Genomic DNA, 13,911 nt, shown 5'->3' with positions numbered 1-13,911 from the left:
CCCAGTCCTCCCTCCCCTCCCCTCCAGCATGGTGCTCGCGGCCCCGCTGCTGCTGGGCTTCCTGCTCCTCGCCCTGGAGCTGCGGCCCCGGGGGGAGGCGGCCGAGGGCCCCGCGGCGGCGGCGGCGGCGGCGGCGGCGGCGGGGGCCGGGGGGGAGCGCTCGAGCCGGCCGGCCCCGTCCGTGGCGCCCGAGCCCGACGGCTGCCCCGTGTGCGTGTGGCGGCAGCACAGCCGCGAGCTGCGCCTGGAAAGCATCAAGTCGCAGATCCTGAGCAAACTGCGGCTCAAGGAGGCGCCCAACATCAGCCGCGAGGTGGTGAAGCAGCTGCTGCCCAAGGCGCCGCCGCTGCAGCAGATCCTGGACCTGCACGACTTCCAGGGCGACGCGCTGCAGCCGGAGGACTTCTTGGAGGAGGACGAGTACCACGCCACCACTGAGACTGTCATTAGCATGGCCCAGGAGAGTAAGTGAACGGCAAGGCGCGAGCGGTGGGGTGCTGGCTCCGGCTCCGGGAAAGTGAGCGCAGCGCCTCCGCTCCGAGGCGGTGCGCTCCCGGCTGCTCCGGCCCGGAAGCCTTTTCTGCGAAAACTTGACGGATTGAGGGGCGGGGGCTGCTCCATAGAAGTTTTTCGAGCGACAGAGATGGGCTGCAGAGTTTCGTGCACGCACTGTCCCCCGGAGGTAGTGGGGCGGAGGGGGTTGCGAGATACCGCCTCCTATCCCGGGTGTGCGAAAAAGACCAGTGTTGGGGGGAGTCTGGAGAAGCTGGGGGCCGCCTGCAGCAGAGGGAAGGGGCAGCAACTCAATCCTGAAGGGCCGTGCTGGAGAACAGAATCAGGAGGCTTCGGGACCCCCGCAGTCCCTGCCGGGATGCAGCGCTCTCCACCTCCCAAAAGCCCTGGCACCAACTGTCTACCCTTCCACCGTGGGCCCCGCGACGCGCCCACCCTGCTGCAGAGTACTGAGTGCTCCTCTCCCTCTCCCAGGAACGAGATCCCAGAGCCTGTATCTCTCCCGGCAGCCCAGCTGGCACCCATTCCACCCGGAGCCCTTTTGACACCCGGTCTCCCAAGGGGCTGGAAAAGCTGTGCCTTCTTAGTACTGACCGAGCACAGAGAACTCAACTCCATTGCTCAGGGACTAAGGGTACCCGTTCGACTGCTCAAACCTTAGTGTTCCATCCCTTATTCACCCGCCCCTACCCGCAACGGGACTTGAGGAGAGAGAAGATCTAGGGAGAAAAAGAAAGAAATAGATGGAGAGGGAGGGGGAACCCAGGCATCCAAGCCCCCGGCCAAACGGAAGATGAACATGTTAATAGACTGGAGCTGCTTTGAAATTTTATGGCCTGGAAAATCCAGGCCAACACTGCCCCCTGCAACCCCCCAGCTCTCCCTAGGGTCAGATGACTCCCTTTTCCCCTCCTCCACTGAGGTCTTCTCCCCCCCAACCTCCAACTCCAGGAACCAGGCCTTCTCTTATTCCCTAGTGGTTTGGCAAAGTCCCCCCTCCCCAACTGTCTGGTTTTATGGCTCTGAACAGAAGAGGGGGGAGACTGGTTTATTGGCAGATGGGTCATAAAAAGCTGGGGGCTGAGGGGAGTCCTAGAGGCTCACCCCCATGGGAGAGGCTCAGGAACCCAGGTGTGCTTCTGGGAGGCTGAGGGCCTCATCCTGCCACCAGTTTTTCTGCAGACCCTAACTGCACAATACTGAGGGCTGTAAAGAAAAGAGAACTCAAAGGACTAAGAAACTAACTTGGGGGGTGAGGGATGAAGGCCTGGGATCTGGTCTTGGGTTCCTCAGTCTCCCTTCTGCTTTCTAGAAGCTAGGGTCAGTCTGAGACTGACCGAGGGCAGGGGTGGGGGTGGGGATTCTAGGAAACAGAGTTGTAGAGGAATTCCTGAAGAAGCGTTTGCTGGAAGAAGATGAAGGGTACAAAGGGAAAAAATACTCTCATCTACGTGGTGTAGCGTGCGTGAGAATTTCCAGAATGGGTGATGGAGCTTTGGGCTTCCCCTTGCCCCTTTCTACCCCTGGCATTCTTTAACCAAGGGGCCTGAGTCCTGAGTTAGCCCTGGTTATGGGGACGCAGGAAGTGAACAGACTCTGCAAGCATGGATTAGGAAGTGCAGGTTAGGCTGGGGGGATGGAGGGGGAAGGACACCAGCAGGTGGGGTTCCACCCTAACTTGCGCCCTCATGCTTCCTCAGGACTTGGATAACTAGGGAACTGGGTCTCCAGCCAGGTATTGTACGTCCCCTTTAAGAGCCAAGCTGAGCTCTTAAGAGAGGGAGGGGGAGCGGAGGGGAGGGGAGGGAGAGAGGGGAAAAGGAAAAAGAGACTTTTATAGTCTAATCCCCAGGGACCCGCTTTAATAAGAGACTTGTGCTCTGCTAATCGGGGGAGGTGTTTGTCAGCAGAGATGGCCTCCGCTCCCCTCCCCCTCCCTCCCCTCCCCCAGCCCTCAACCCTGGACCCCAGCCCCCACCTCTCCTAGGCTGCAGTGCCTGCCCTAGTTCCCTCCACCCTCTCAGGCTCTCCCACCCCAGCCTTCTTCCTGGGAACCCAGCCCCCTTGCCCTTCTGGGAGCCAAGCCCAGCCCCTCAGTTTCTCTCTCCTCCCTACACCAGGAGGCCCCTGCCCTCCTGGCCCAACCTCCTGCCCCTAGGCCTTGCAGCCTGGGTGAGGAGAGTGTGTATAGGGGGTGGGGTGGGGGGGTTGCGGGGGTGAACAGGGAGGGGGCTGGGCTTTTGCTGAAAATAGTGCAGTGACCTCTCTCCCAACCAGCGCCGCCTACTAAACCTGACCTGCTGCCTGCCACCAGCCCAATCAATCCAACACAGATGTGGCTCCTTCCCCTCCCCTTGGGAGCTGGGCCTATGTATGTGTTGGGGACTCTCTCAAGCCCCTTATTTCCCTCTGAGGCTCTACCTGCTTCTCCTTTGTTCCTCCCTCTGTATCCGTCTATCCGTTCTCTTTACCCTACTAGGCTTAGCTGCCTCCCTCCTTTTGCATCCTCCCTTCTCTTCCAGTGTTCTCCAACTCCCAAACTTATTTCTTCTCCTCCTATCATCATCTTCCCCTCTCTCTTCTTTCTCTCCTCCCTGTCTCTGCCTCTCTTCTACCCCACCTTCATCCCTAAGTCTCTTCTCTATTCTTCTATCCCTCACCATCTCCAGTCTCTTCGTCTCTTCCCCTTTCCCTTTTCTTTCTCCATACCTCTTCATCCTGTCCCCTTGTAGTACCACCGACTGTCTCCACATCCAGTGGGGGAGAACTGCCTCGTGATTCCCTGGGGTGGGGATGGGGGACTCTGCCTGAGGGAACGAAAGACTTAGAGGGATGGGGCACTGGGCGCCATCTGGCACCAGGTGCCCAGTGCCCCATCTCTAAGCCTTGAGTCAGCTTAGGTAGGGGAGTATGTTTAAGCTTAGAAAACAATAAACCAACATCTACTGAGAAGTTACTACTATTTTCACATTCTTTATTTAGTGCTCAGCACTCCCATGAAGCAAGGATTACCTGTATCAATGAGAAGTTTGGTGGGTAAGATCAGATACTGGCTAATGATGAGTCAGGTAGTGACTAAACGCACTTCAGTTGTAGTCAAAGACCAGTATTTAGATGCCAGGAAGAACTTTCAGGCATTGCCTGTAAAATTTCAGACTGGAAGTTTAGGGAGTTCACCCAGCACACCTTTATCGAGCACTGCGTGATCTATGGGAGGCGCTAAAGCTCCAACGGTGAGCAAAACAGACCTGGTATCTGCCCACCCTTATGGAGATTAGTACCTAATGGTGAAAATGGGCAGGAAAATAAAACAATCCCTATGCTGAAATTAGGCAGAGTATGCTATTTGGATTGTGCCCCTGCCCCAGCTACTCTCCTAATCTCTGAATCTCCACTCACTCCCCAAACCCTACCCCACTGCACCATCACTGCAGCTCCAGCAGGAGGATAGCTGGGAGGACTACCAGTGCCCTGGGACCTCAAGGGAAAGGAAGCTGCAGAGGATCTTTGTATCTCCAGTCCTGAATATATGAAGATCATTAAGCACTTCACTCGCCATCTCACTTGGAGGACCCTCCTTCTTCTGGGGTGGGAGTGGGGGTAGGGTAGGAGTAGGGGAGTGCTGAAGCGAGACCACAGATGCTAAGTCCTCTGAGTTCTGCAGACCTGGGCATGATACATAAGGGCTTCAACTTCCTGATCATACGTACATGGCTCCGGAGGCTCATTCCTGATTCTTCCTCTCAGTCTATTTATAGTGAGAATGGATATTCCTGTCCAATGGAAGCATGATTAAGGGCCTTCCCAACTGATTTAAGAGATTAGAAAGGGGAATTGAGTAGAGCTGAAATGGAAGCAGAGGCAGATATTGAGAATCATCTTTTAGACCCAAGAAGGGTCAATTTATGGTCCAGAACAAGGGGAAATGGGCCAAAATGTAAAGTTGGTATGTTAAACCTTTGCAAAGACTTACTGGCACTGGACTGAGAAACCAAAGGAAGCTCAGGGGAGAAAAGAAGACTGATTAGAGTCAATCTGGTGTGTTGAATATTATTTCTGATGCTTTGGGCAAGTGGGAGGAAACATGGAGGTGGTTTGTCCCTTCCTCAAAAGCTGAGGCAGTAATGGTGAAGAGCAGGAGGAAGCAGCTGAGGAAACTTGTTCTCAGGGTCGGGGGACTGGGAGTCAGATGCATAGGAAGTCCTTGAGTAGTTCCGTTCTTCTGATGTGTTATTTCTAGTGGGAATGATGCAAGAAGCCTAGATCTTCATTCTGGTTTACTTCATGGAATAAATTTAGCCCATGCTCCCTATCTAGACCCTGGGTTATCCACTCTCTGAGGCCATCTGTTTTGGGGGGGCTTGCCAGGCTGCACCTGGCCATCAGACAAAACAGAGCAGAAATGGAGCAGGTGACCTGAGGACAGCAGGTGTAATATGAGGTTTGGCTTCTATGAAGAACATCAAAGGCTCAGAAAAAATTGGAGCCATACATGCTGGGGAAAGTTGGAGGAAGGGAAGGCTGCAGGTGGAGGGAGAATTCCCTAATAACTATCTTTGCAGGTTATCTGGTAGAGAGGAACCTATGAATTAGGGTAAATGGATTAGGGAATGGATGCAGAGCAATAAGGCCTGATAGAGCCATCATCCTACAGGGAAAGAAAGGAGGCACTGTTCTGGGTACCAGTGACATGGAAGTCAACAAGATGGGCACAGGACAAGGGTAAAGAACTGGAAAACTCAGGCTGAGGAGTCCGAGTTGCCAGTGCCACCCAGGGCTGCTGACCCCCTCCACAAACACCCTTTGCTGATGCTGTGCCCCATTCTCTCTTATCAGCCGACCCTGCGGTGCAGACAGATGGCAGCCCTCTCTGTTGCCATTTCCACTTCAGTCCCAAGGTGATGTTCACAAAGGTACTGAAGGCCCAGCTGTGGGTGTATCTACGGCCTGTGCCCCGCCCAGCCACAGTCTACCTGCAAATCTTGCGACTGAAACCCCTAACTGGGGAAGGGACTGCAGGAGGAGGGGGTGGAGGCCGGCGTCATATCCGTATCCGCTCACTCAAGATTGAGCTACACTCGCGCTCCGGCCACTGGCAGAGCATCGACTTCAAGCAAGTGTTACACAGCTGGTTCCGCCAGCCACAGAGCAACTGGGGCATCGAGATCAACGCCTTTGATCCCAGTGGCACAGACCTGGCTGTCACCTCCCTGGGGCCAGGAGCTGAGGGGCTGGTGAGCAGGGAGCCTGAGATGGTGGCAGATATGTGTAACCTGGCCCTGAGGAGGTGGGATGTTGGAAAAGGTAGACCAGGAATGTGAAGGGGGGTGGGGACCAGCATTATTTCTCTGGGGCCAGGAGCTGATTCTAGAGGAGGAGTTTGGGAGGGACGGGGAGTGGCAGCTATCACTTTTTGAAGATCCAAGCCAGGCGACAGCTGAAAACTGGATTTGGGGTGAAAGTGTGAGTTAATAGGAGATCCATGGGAACACAAAATGGGCTGTTGATGAGGCCTTGGGCCAAGAGACTGCTGAGGGTTGGGTTGCCAGGAGAGGTAGAATTAGGGAAGGTGGGTTGAAGGAGAAATGTCTAGCTGGCAAGAAAAGTGGGTAGAAGATATGGGCTGGGGATGGGAGCAGCGGAAAAGCTGAGAAGTCAATGGTCTCTGTTCTCATGTCCCTGTTGAGGGGCAGGTGAGAAAGGAACAGAATAGGAGCTCTTCATGGCTGTATCACATCTCTTTCTCCTCTCCCTCACCCCCAGCATCCTTTCATGGAGCTTCGAGTCCTAGAGAACACAAAACGGTCCCGGCGGAACCTGGGCCTGGACTGCGATGAGCACTCAAGTGAGTCCCGCTGCTGCCGCTATCCCCTCACAGTGGACTTTGAGGCTTTCGGCTGGGACTGGATCATCGCGCCTAAACGCTACAAAGCCAACTACTGCTCCGGCCAGTGCGAGTACATGTTCATGCAAAAGTATCCACACACCCACTTGGTACAACAGGCTAATCCAAGAGGCTCTGCTGGGCCCTGCTGTACCCCCACCAAGATGTCCCCAATCAACATGCTCTACTTCAATGACAAGCAGCAGATTATCTACGGCAAGATCCCTGGCATGGTTGTGGATCGCTGTGGCTGCTCCTAAGGTGGGGGACAGATGATGCCTCCCCCACTGACCCTACCCCTAGACCCCCAGCCCTGACTCCCATACCCCCAGGCCCTCGAGCTCCCTCCACCTCTTCCCACGAACATCACACCTTGTTCCCTGCCCAAGCAGTGTGCAATACAACAGAGGGAGGCAGGTGGGGATTGAGGGGTGAGGTGTTTGGGGGAAAGGGAGAAGAGGAGGGGGCATGGTCAGGTGGGGAGTGTTTGAGGTTTGCAGGTAAGAAGGTTTGGCAAGAAGACAGAGAGACGTAGAGACAGAAGTAGAGCAGAGGGATAGAGACAGAGGAACAAAAAGAGCAGTGGTGAGGAAGCAAAGGGATAGAGAGGCAGGAGAGACAGAGACTAGGCAGAGATAAACAATGAGAAAGAGACCGAAATGGAGTAACAAGAGAAAAACCCACACCAAGCCTCCTTTCTTCCACTGGCAAGGTGAGGGGTTTGGTATGGTTTGGGGAGATCCCCTGACTACCATTCTCAGTAGGAGAAGAAATCAGAAGTCCATTCGTAGCTTCTTCCCTTTCTCCCTCCAGCACTGGCTGGGGGAAGGGAAGTGAGGGCAGGGGCAAAAGCAAGGATTTTGGAATTTTATTTATTTATTTATTGTGACTTTTCATTTTTTGGTGTTTGGCTTTACTGAAATAGAAGGGCCCCCGCCCACTGTGCCCCATTTGCCCCTTATTCCCCAAACCCTGTTCTCCCTCAATACCCACCTTCTTAAGCACTTGTATAAAGCCTCCAGGGTTGGGAATGGGAGTAGAAGGCAAGAGGGCTGACACATGGAAGTTTCTAATCCATAATCACCCTACTTAACCTTCCTGAGCCAAACGGGTTGAAGTGAATTCCAGCAGTCACAGAAACTGTAAGAGGTTAGGGTTTAGGAGCTGGGGGGTTGGAGGGGAAAGCCCTCAACATCCAGGATCTATATGAAAGCCACTAAACTAACCCTCAGGTCCACTCTCATAGTATTGAGTTATTTCGCCAGAGGGTATGGCCTGCTTAAGCCCAAATTCCCCCCAGCCAAGAGAGAGACCAAAGAGCCTGTGGAATGCCCCTGCTCCCAGCCTCTATCTTCAGGTCAATAAAAGAAAAGTATAGAAATCCCAGAGTCCCTGGGTCTGGGAAGGGTTAGGAGTCGTCAAGAAAGGAGGCTGAAGGTTACAGGGCGTTTGAATCCAAATCACTGCTCTGGGCTAGGGAATACAGCCAGCAGACCAAGGTGGAAGGGATTCTGGAAGGGGGACATTTTAGTCCCCAACCCCAAAGCTCAGGGTGGAAGCAGGGAGAACAAGGGAGCAGAGTGTCTATAATTATTTTTATCTTTTATTTTTGGAATCTAGTAGTACCTGGCAGTAGGGAGGGGACAAAACAGTAGGGAGAAGCATCTGACAAGGCCAGTTAGAGCCGAGGATGGGAAGGATGGAGACTCCCTGGTTTGGAAGGCTAGGAAGCAGGCAGGGATGGGTTGCCACTCCAAGTCATTAGCTGGGCCTATTCGTTCCTCCCACTATCCTGTTCCACCCTCCTCTGGACTCACTGTGCCTCAGTTTCTTCCCCTCGATGGAATGAGAAATAGCAGCACCCGCCACAGCCAAGAGATGAATTCTGAGCACTTACCACGGGCACTTTATGGACATAAAATACCTCTCGCTGTGGGACAGATAACCAGGGCACCAGAGTAGTGGTGAAGAGATGTGAGGCTTAGAGGAGTCGCGGGCTTCAGAGTACAAGTTCCCCTCTGCCTCCCAGCTGGACAGTGCCTGAAGCCAAGGAGTTGAGAATCTCCTGATCCATACCCTATCCATACCTCACCACCAGACCTCTTGGTTCCAGGCAAGAGCCTAGAGGATGTCAGGAGAGGAGGGGGAAAGAACCTTCAGCAAACTGTCACTCTAAGTAGAGCCAGCAGTTATGGGTCTGATGCAAACAGTACTGAAGTAAAGGCCAAGCTGGAGAGCTGACCTGGAAGGCTTGTTCTTCCCAAGAGCATGACTCTCCCGCCTGGCCCAACGAGTGGAAGGGGCAAAGGTATGTGACCACCCTTGGGAAGGTGACGGTGAGCTTTAGCATCTTATTCCCATTCCCACAGTGAACAAGTGAGATGAGGTGTTTCGGTACAGGAATGGGCAGGGGCTGTTAAGCATTTCAACTCGCCTCCTCCCATATAGCAGCTGTGCTAACCCCCAGCCTCTCCTCTCTGGCCCTGTTCTTGACCCTTCCTTCTGCCCCAATCTTGGAGAACGAGATACACCTGACCATCAACACCATTCACATTTCCTTGGTGGGAGGAGAGAAGCAGAGAAGTGAAGAACAGAAGATGCCTCCTCCAAGGTCAAATGCTCATGTCTCTTGATCTTGGTACAGGGTGGGGGTTAGGTAATAGGCCTCAGGTGACCTCCCCAAATTCTAGAGAGCTGGGACATTAGACTTGGGGGACACCTAGAATATGCCCCTTTAATACCACCAAATAAAGACCTTTGGTGGTGGTGGTGGTGGTCTTTCTCTTATGAACATAAATCTATGAGTTGAAGTCTCATTACCCTGGTCCTACTCACCCCAAAGAGGCATGGGGTAAAGAGGCTTGGGGACACAGCCTAGAGACCTAGTGGGAACTAGCACCCCCCATCTCCCACCTTATAATGTGTGTGGACCTGGCCAGTGCCCCTCCGATCATAATTAGTGTAATTATTATTTACTTTGTGTATTTGTTACACTGTGTGTGTGATTGCCTTTGTTTGTTAAGGGTGTCTGAGGAGTATGGGGCTGCCAGGGGCACTGGAATGCCGGGAAAGGACTTCTTCACTGAGATCAAGGCCTCCTGGAGGGAACCATTGCAAAAAGGCCATCAGGCAGTTTCAAGTTATGTGACAGAGGGCAAAGATGGCCATAGGGTGCTCTGAGTTTTGGGATGGTCACATGACACAATCCAGCACTTGAACCTGAAAAAGGAAAAATAAAAGCAGTCAAAGAGTTTAGAATTCAGTGATGAGCTCTTCTCCCTAATCAAGCGCCACATTTACACCTGGGACACCAGGAACAGAAGAGGATCTGAGAGGATGAAACCTTGTGCTCAAGGACTAAGAAGATAGGGATGTTTGGAGCAAGGAAAAAAACAATAGGGGCATTTGGGATGAAGGTCGGGACATGCAGCCCAGAGGACGAGCAGAGGATGGGAAAGGGAGGACACCTAGAACAACTCTTCTCTTGAGAGCTTGACCCACAACAGTCTCAAAGGTTACAAAAACTCTCTCCCAGCCTCCACAGAATAGAAGATGTAGAAGTTCTCTTGAGATGATCCAGCTAATGTCTATCCTATTCTGCAGTTCCCTGATCCTACGTTTCCTCAAAGTTTCACTAAATCCAGAAACCAAACCAACACAGCTATTCAGCTTGCCAGTGTACCAAGAGAGTGGTTAAGCATCTCAATATTCTTTCTTTGATTCCACCAGAAAAAATTTCTCCCATGTACCTAGAGCACACTTCTCAGGGTATAAGAGTTGGGGGCAGCAAAGGAATCTTGCCTAATTCATGTTTTAAAAAAGAAAGGAAAGCTCCTGTGACATCAACCTGATCCAAAATGGGGGACGAAGCCAGTGAAGGTTCAGTGTGCCACCATGCTTTCCCTGTCCTGTCAGTTCCATCAGGGGAGTGACCCCACCTCAGACCAACTATAAGACCAAGGTTGAGGGAGCACAAAAGTGCTACATGCTGTATCCTCCCAAGGAACTGCTTTATTCATACCTACCCCTAGCTTTTGGTCTGGGCTAAAAATAGGTTTTCTCCCCCTACTGCTCATTGTTTCCTGTGTTGAGAGGACACCAATAAGACTGCAAGATGACTTTTATTCCCAAACATCCTCCAACCCAATGCATGAGTAGCTATCCTATACTCTTGTCTTTCTCCATTTTTTTGGATGTCAGGGGCCTTAAGCTAACAACCAGCAGACAGTGACATTCATAGCTTCCAATCTGCAGTGAGGTAGAAGCAGGGAAGTCAATGCCCCAGGCCACAATGTCAGCTTTCCTTTCAGTGAGCTGGGGGTAAAGGAGCAACTGGGATCCCTCCTACCTCTTCCCACTCTCTGAACCCACAAATGCACCTGTATATGTCCTGTGCACATACATACACACACTCAAACTGGTCCACTCAGCCCCTACCCTCTAGCTGGAACCTACTCAGGGAAAGAAAATATTTTCACTGTAAATCACCTAGTAAAATTGAGAGCTAATATTTATTGAAGGATAACCATGCAAACTATGGTAAGCAAATTGTGCTAAGTACCCAATATGATAATGGCAAGTCTCAGAGCAATCTTCACAATAGGGCTGCTATTGGTGCAGTCTGGAAAGAGTCACAGAATGATCAAGTAATTTGCCCTGGGTCTTGGAGCCAGTAGAGCTGGTGTGGTAGAACAAGGAATTATACCTAAATAGTTGCTACACAATATTCCATTCTAATCTATTAATTGTGATCTGAGAGGTGGAAAAACTAAAGGCAGGGACAACTGAGAAAGGACAATAAATGAAGAAAAAGCTGTGAGCACCTTGGGCTCAAAGGCTCTGCAAAAGTGTAAAATTTGCCATTATTTTTCAATCCCTTTGGAGGGAAAAACAAGAGACAGGGAGGTTAGATTTTTGTGGATTCCAATAATCAGAGGCAAGTGACATTGCCTGTCAGAGGCCCTCATGGAAGAGAACAGGGAAAAACAGTTATTCTCCCTTATTCTTGTAAGTTCCTTCCTTCCCCCTCACGTTTCTCATGTCAGACACGGCGACAGGACGCAGCACCCAGAAGTCCTGCTCTTATTCATGTCTTCCTCCCTATAGCCTCACCCCCACAGAAGCTTTTAGCCTTTATCTCTTCAGAAGTTCCCAGAAATTGGGGCAGGGGGAAGGGCAGTTTAGAGTGATGGTGGAAAAAGACAATGCGCCTAAAGAACCATAAAAAGGTACAGATTTACAGCTGAGGAAGCTAGTTCCCTCAATATCTTTTATAGACTCCCTCATTAAGAGCTCCCAGGTATGCAGAGAATGTCACAGCTTCAGGACAGGGAAAAGACTTTAGTCACTAAACACATCTGGATCCTGATTAGCTACACCAGGGAGAGTGGGGGATAGGAAGGAAGGGTACTTGGATCCAGATAAAGAATTGCAAGCCTGGGTGCCTGTTCTGCCTTTAAAGGGACTTACTATTTTAAGACTGAATTAGTAAAAAAGACACAGGCATACTGAACTATTCATGCTCAAAAAGTATGTGTGGAATGACCACGGTGAGACAGGAAGAGGAGGATTTGGTGATCAGGCTTGGAGGTGAAAGACTTCTAACCAACATAAAAACAGCTGCTGGAATGGGATGAAACAGGTTAGTAAAAAACGCACACAAATTGAGAACCACTCTATCAAAGTTTTGGGTAAAGTGAGTGGAATGGGGAAAGAATGATTAGGCTTTGGGAAGAGAATCCTGGGGAGAAGGCTGAATACCTTTCTGGAAGGTTACAGAGGATGAGGAGACAGAGTGAAGAAAACTTTTGAAGGACCCAGTGCTCCAACTCCATTATCAGCATCTGCTCTACTCCTTTACCTATTTCTTATTTTTACCATACTTGGGTAGAAAACCCTTACTGAATCTATAATAATCTCTCTCAAACTACAAAACAGAACTAATTCTCTCTGGTTCTGTTTTCAGATAGAGACAGAGGGCCAGCCCAGTGGCACAGCACATTCCGCTTTGGCAGCCCGGGGTTTGCCGGTTCGGATCCCAGAGGTGGACATGGCACCGCTTGGCAAGCCATGCTGTGATAGGCGTCCCACATATAAAGCAGAGGAAGATGGTCACAGATGTTAGCTCAGGACCAGTCTTCCTCAGCAAAAAGAGGAGGACTGGCAGCAGATGTTAGCTCAGGGCTAATCTTCCTCAAAGGAAAAAAAAAAAAAAAGATAGAGACAGTGTAGAGAGAGGAAAAGCTAGCCTCCAGATCAGGGCCTGGAAAAAAAAAAGGGAGGCAGGCAGAAGAGGCCAGAGGGAAGGAAAAGTTTAACCAGCCTTCTCTTGTGTTCATTTCTCAGTCTCAGAATGGCACAAAATCACAACAAATGGGAAATCTTTGGATCTGCTCTCCAAGGCACAGTTTTCCTTAAGTCCCTAAATTTAGGCCCCTGCCCTCCTCAGCGACCAAAGAGACTTCGTGGAAAGAGATTCTTGTTACAAGGGGATCAAACCATTACCTTTCTATTAATCACAAAACCAGGCAGAAGGTTTTAGTAGAAATGGGAACAAGAAATTACACCACAGCAACACAGAATCTGGACATGGTACCAAAGTCTTAAGGTGCCAGGCTCTTAAGTTTTGTTATTAAAAAAACAACCTTATATATAGATGTCCAGAAATAAAGATTAAGAGGAGAAACCCTACACTAATATATCCAAAAAGATTAAGTAGTAGGTCTCAGATCTATGTGAAACTTCAGATGCAAACAAGCAGCCTGCTTAGGGAGAGCCAAGCCTTTCTAAGTAGGAGGCTCAGCAAGGAAAGTGGATTTTAGTAACATCTAAGAAACATTGCCACTAAAACTGCAATAGTATACTTGTGTAACAGAAGACAAACTAGCACAAGGCTTGATTAGAAAGTAGAAGCCTCCAGTCCATTGTTTATGTTCCCAATGATCTAGGTATCAGTGCTTAACACCTCTGACATCCTGTCATGCTTTGAATCTCTACACTTCCTTCTAGCTCTGAGGGGTACCCAGCCCATCTCCTTTCCTGAACTGCATAACCAAAAGGGTCCCACATATTGGCTTCAGCTGAACCCAAACAATATGATACCAGGTCATATCTCGAAAACAGGGCCCTTCTGGACTCCAGAATAGGGACTCTGGATTCCATTCCGTAGTAGACCAGCGATCATTAGCCTTTATATATCTATCTTTTGCACCTCCTAAAACCCAGTGTTCTCCCTATTTTATCCCAGTGGATCATGCCAACTTTCTGAAGCAAAGATTCAGGGTGAAACTTGGCCTCTACATGGAGGATAAAGAGGTAAAGGATGCCTGTGAGTATGAGAGAAGGGAATAAATAGGCTTAAAGGGATAGACTCAATCGTTTTCCTTGTTCTCTCTTCTAGAGGATAAAGGCATTATGGCTAATGCCCTGTAACATTTGCCCCTGAAGCTCCCCTTATCTGGTCTAATCTGGCTCTAAGAACTCAAAGGAGCACCTAATAAAACACATTGTTCTCT

The 13,911-nt window shown here is 50.6% G+C and overlaps 1 protein-coding gene across 1 annotated transcript; it reads left to right on the top strand.

The window, feature by feature from the left end:
- The first annotated feature begins 28 nt into the window (after positions 1–28).
- Positions 29–10,026, top strand: GDF11 (growth differentiation factor 11). Its single transcript, XM_046652206.1, has 3 exons — positions 29–464; positions 5,350–5,747; positions 6,277–10,026. The coding sequence occupies exons 1-3, from the start codon at positions 29–31 to the stop codon at positions 6,655–6,657; spliced, it is 1,215 nt and encodes a 404-aa protein (XP_046508162.1). The 3' UTR covers positions 6,658–10,026.
- Positions 10,027–13,911: the final 3,885 nt, after the last annotated feature.

Source organism: Equus quagga, chromosome 1 (genome assembly GCF_021613505.1).
Source record: "Equus quagga isolate Etosha38 chromosome 1, UCLA_HA_Equagga_1.0, whole genome shotgun sequence".
Classification (NCBI taxonomy): Eukaryota; Metazoa; Chordata; class Mammalia; order Perissodactyla; family Equidae; genus Equus; species Equus quagga.
Note: the sequence above shows the minus strand (reverse complement) of the source record. Positions and strands in the feature narration are given on the sequence as shown.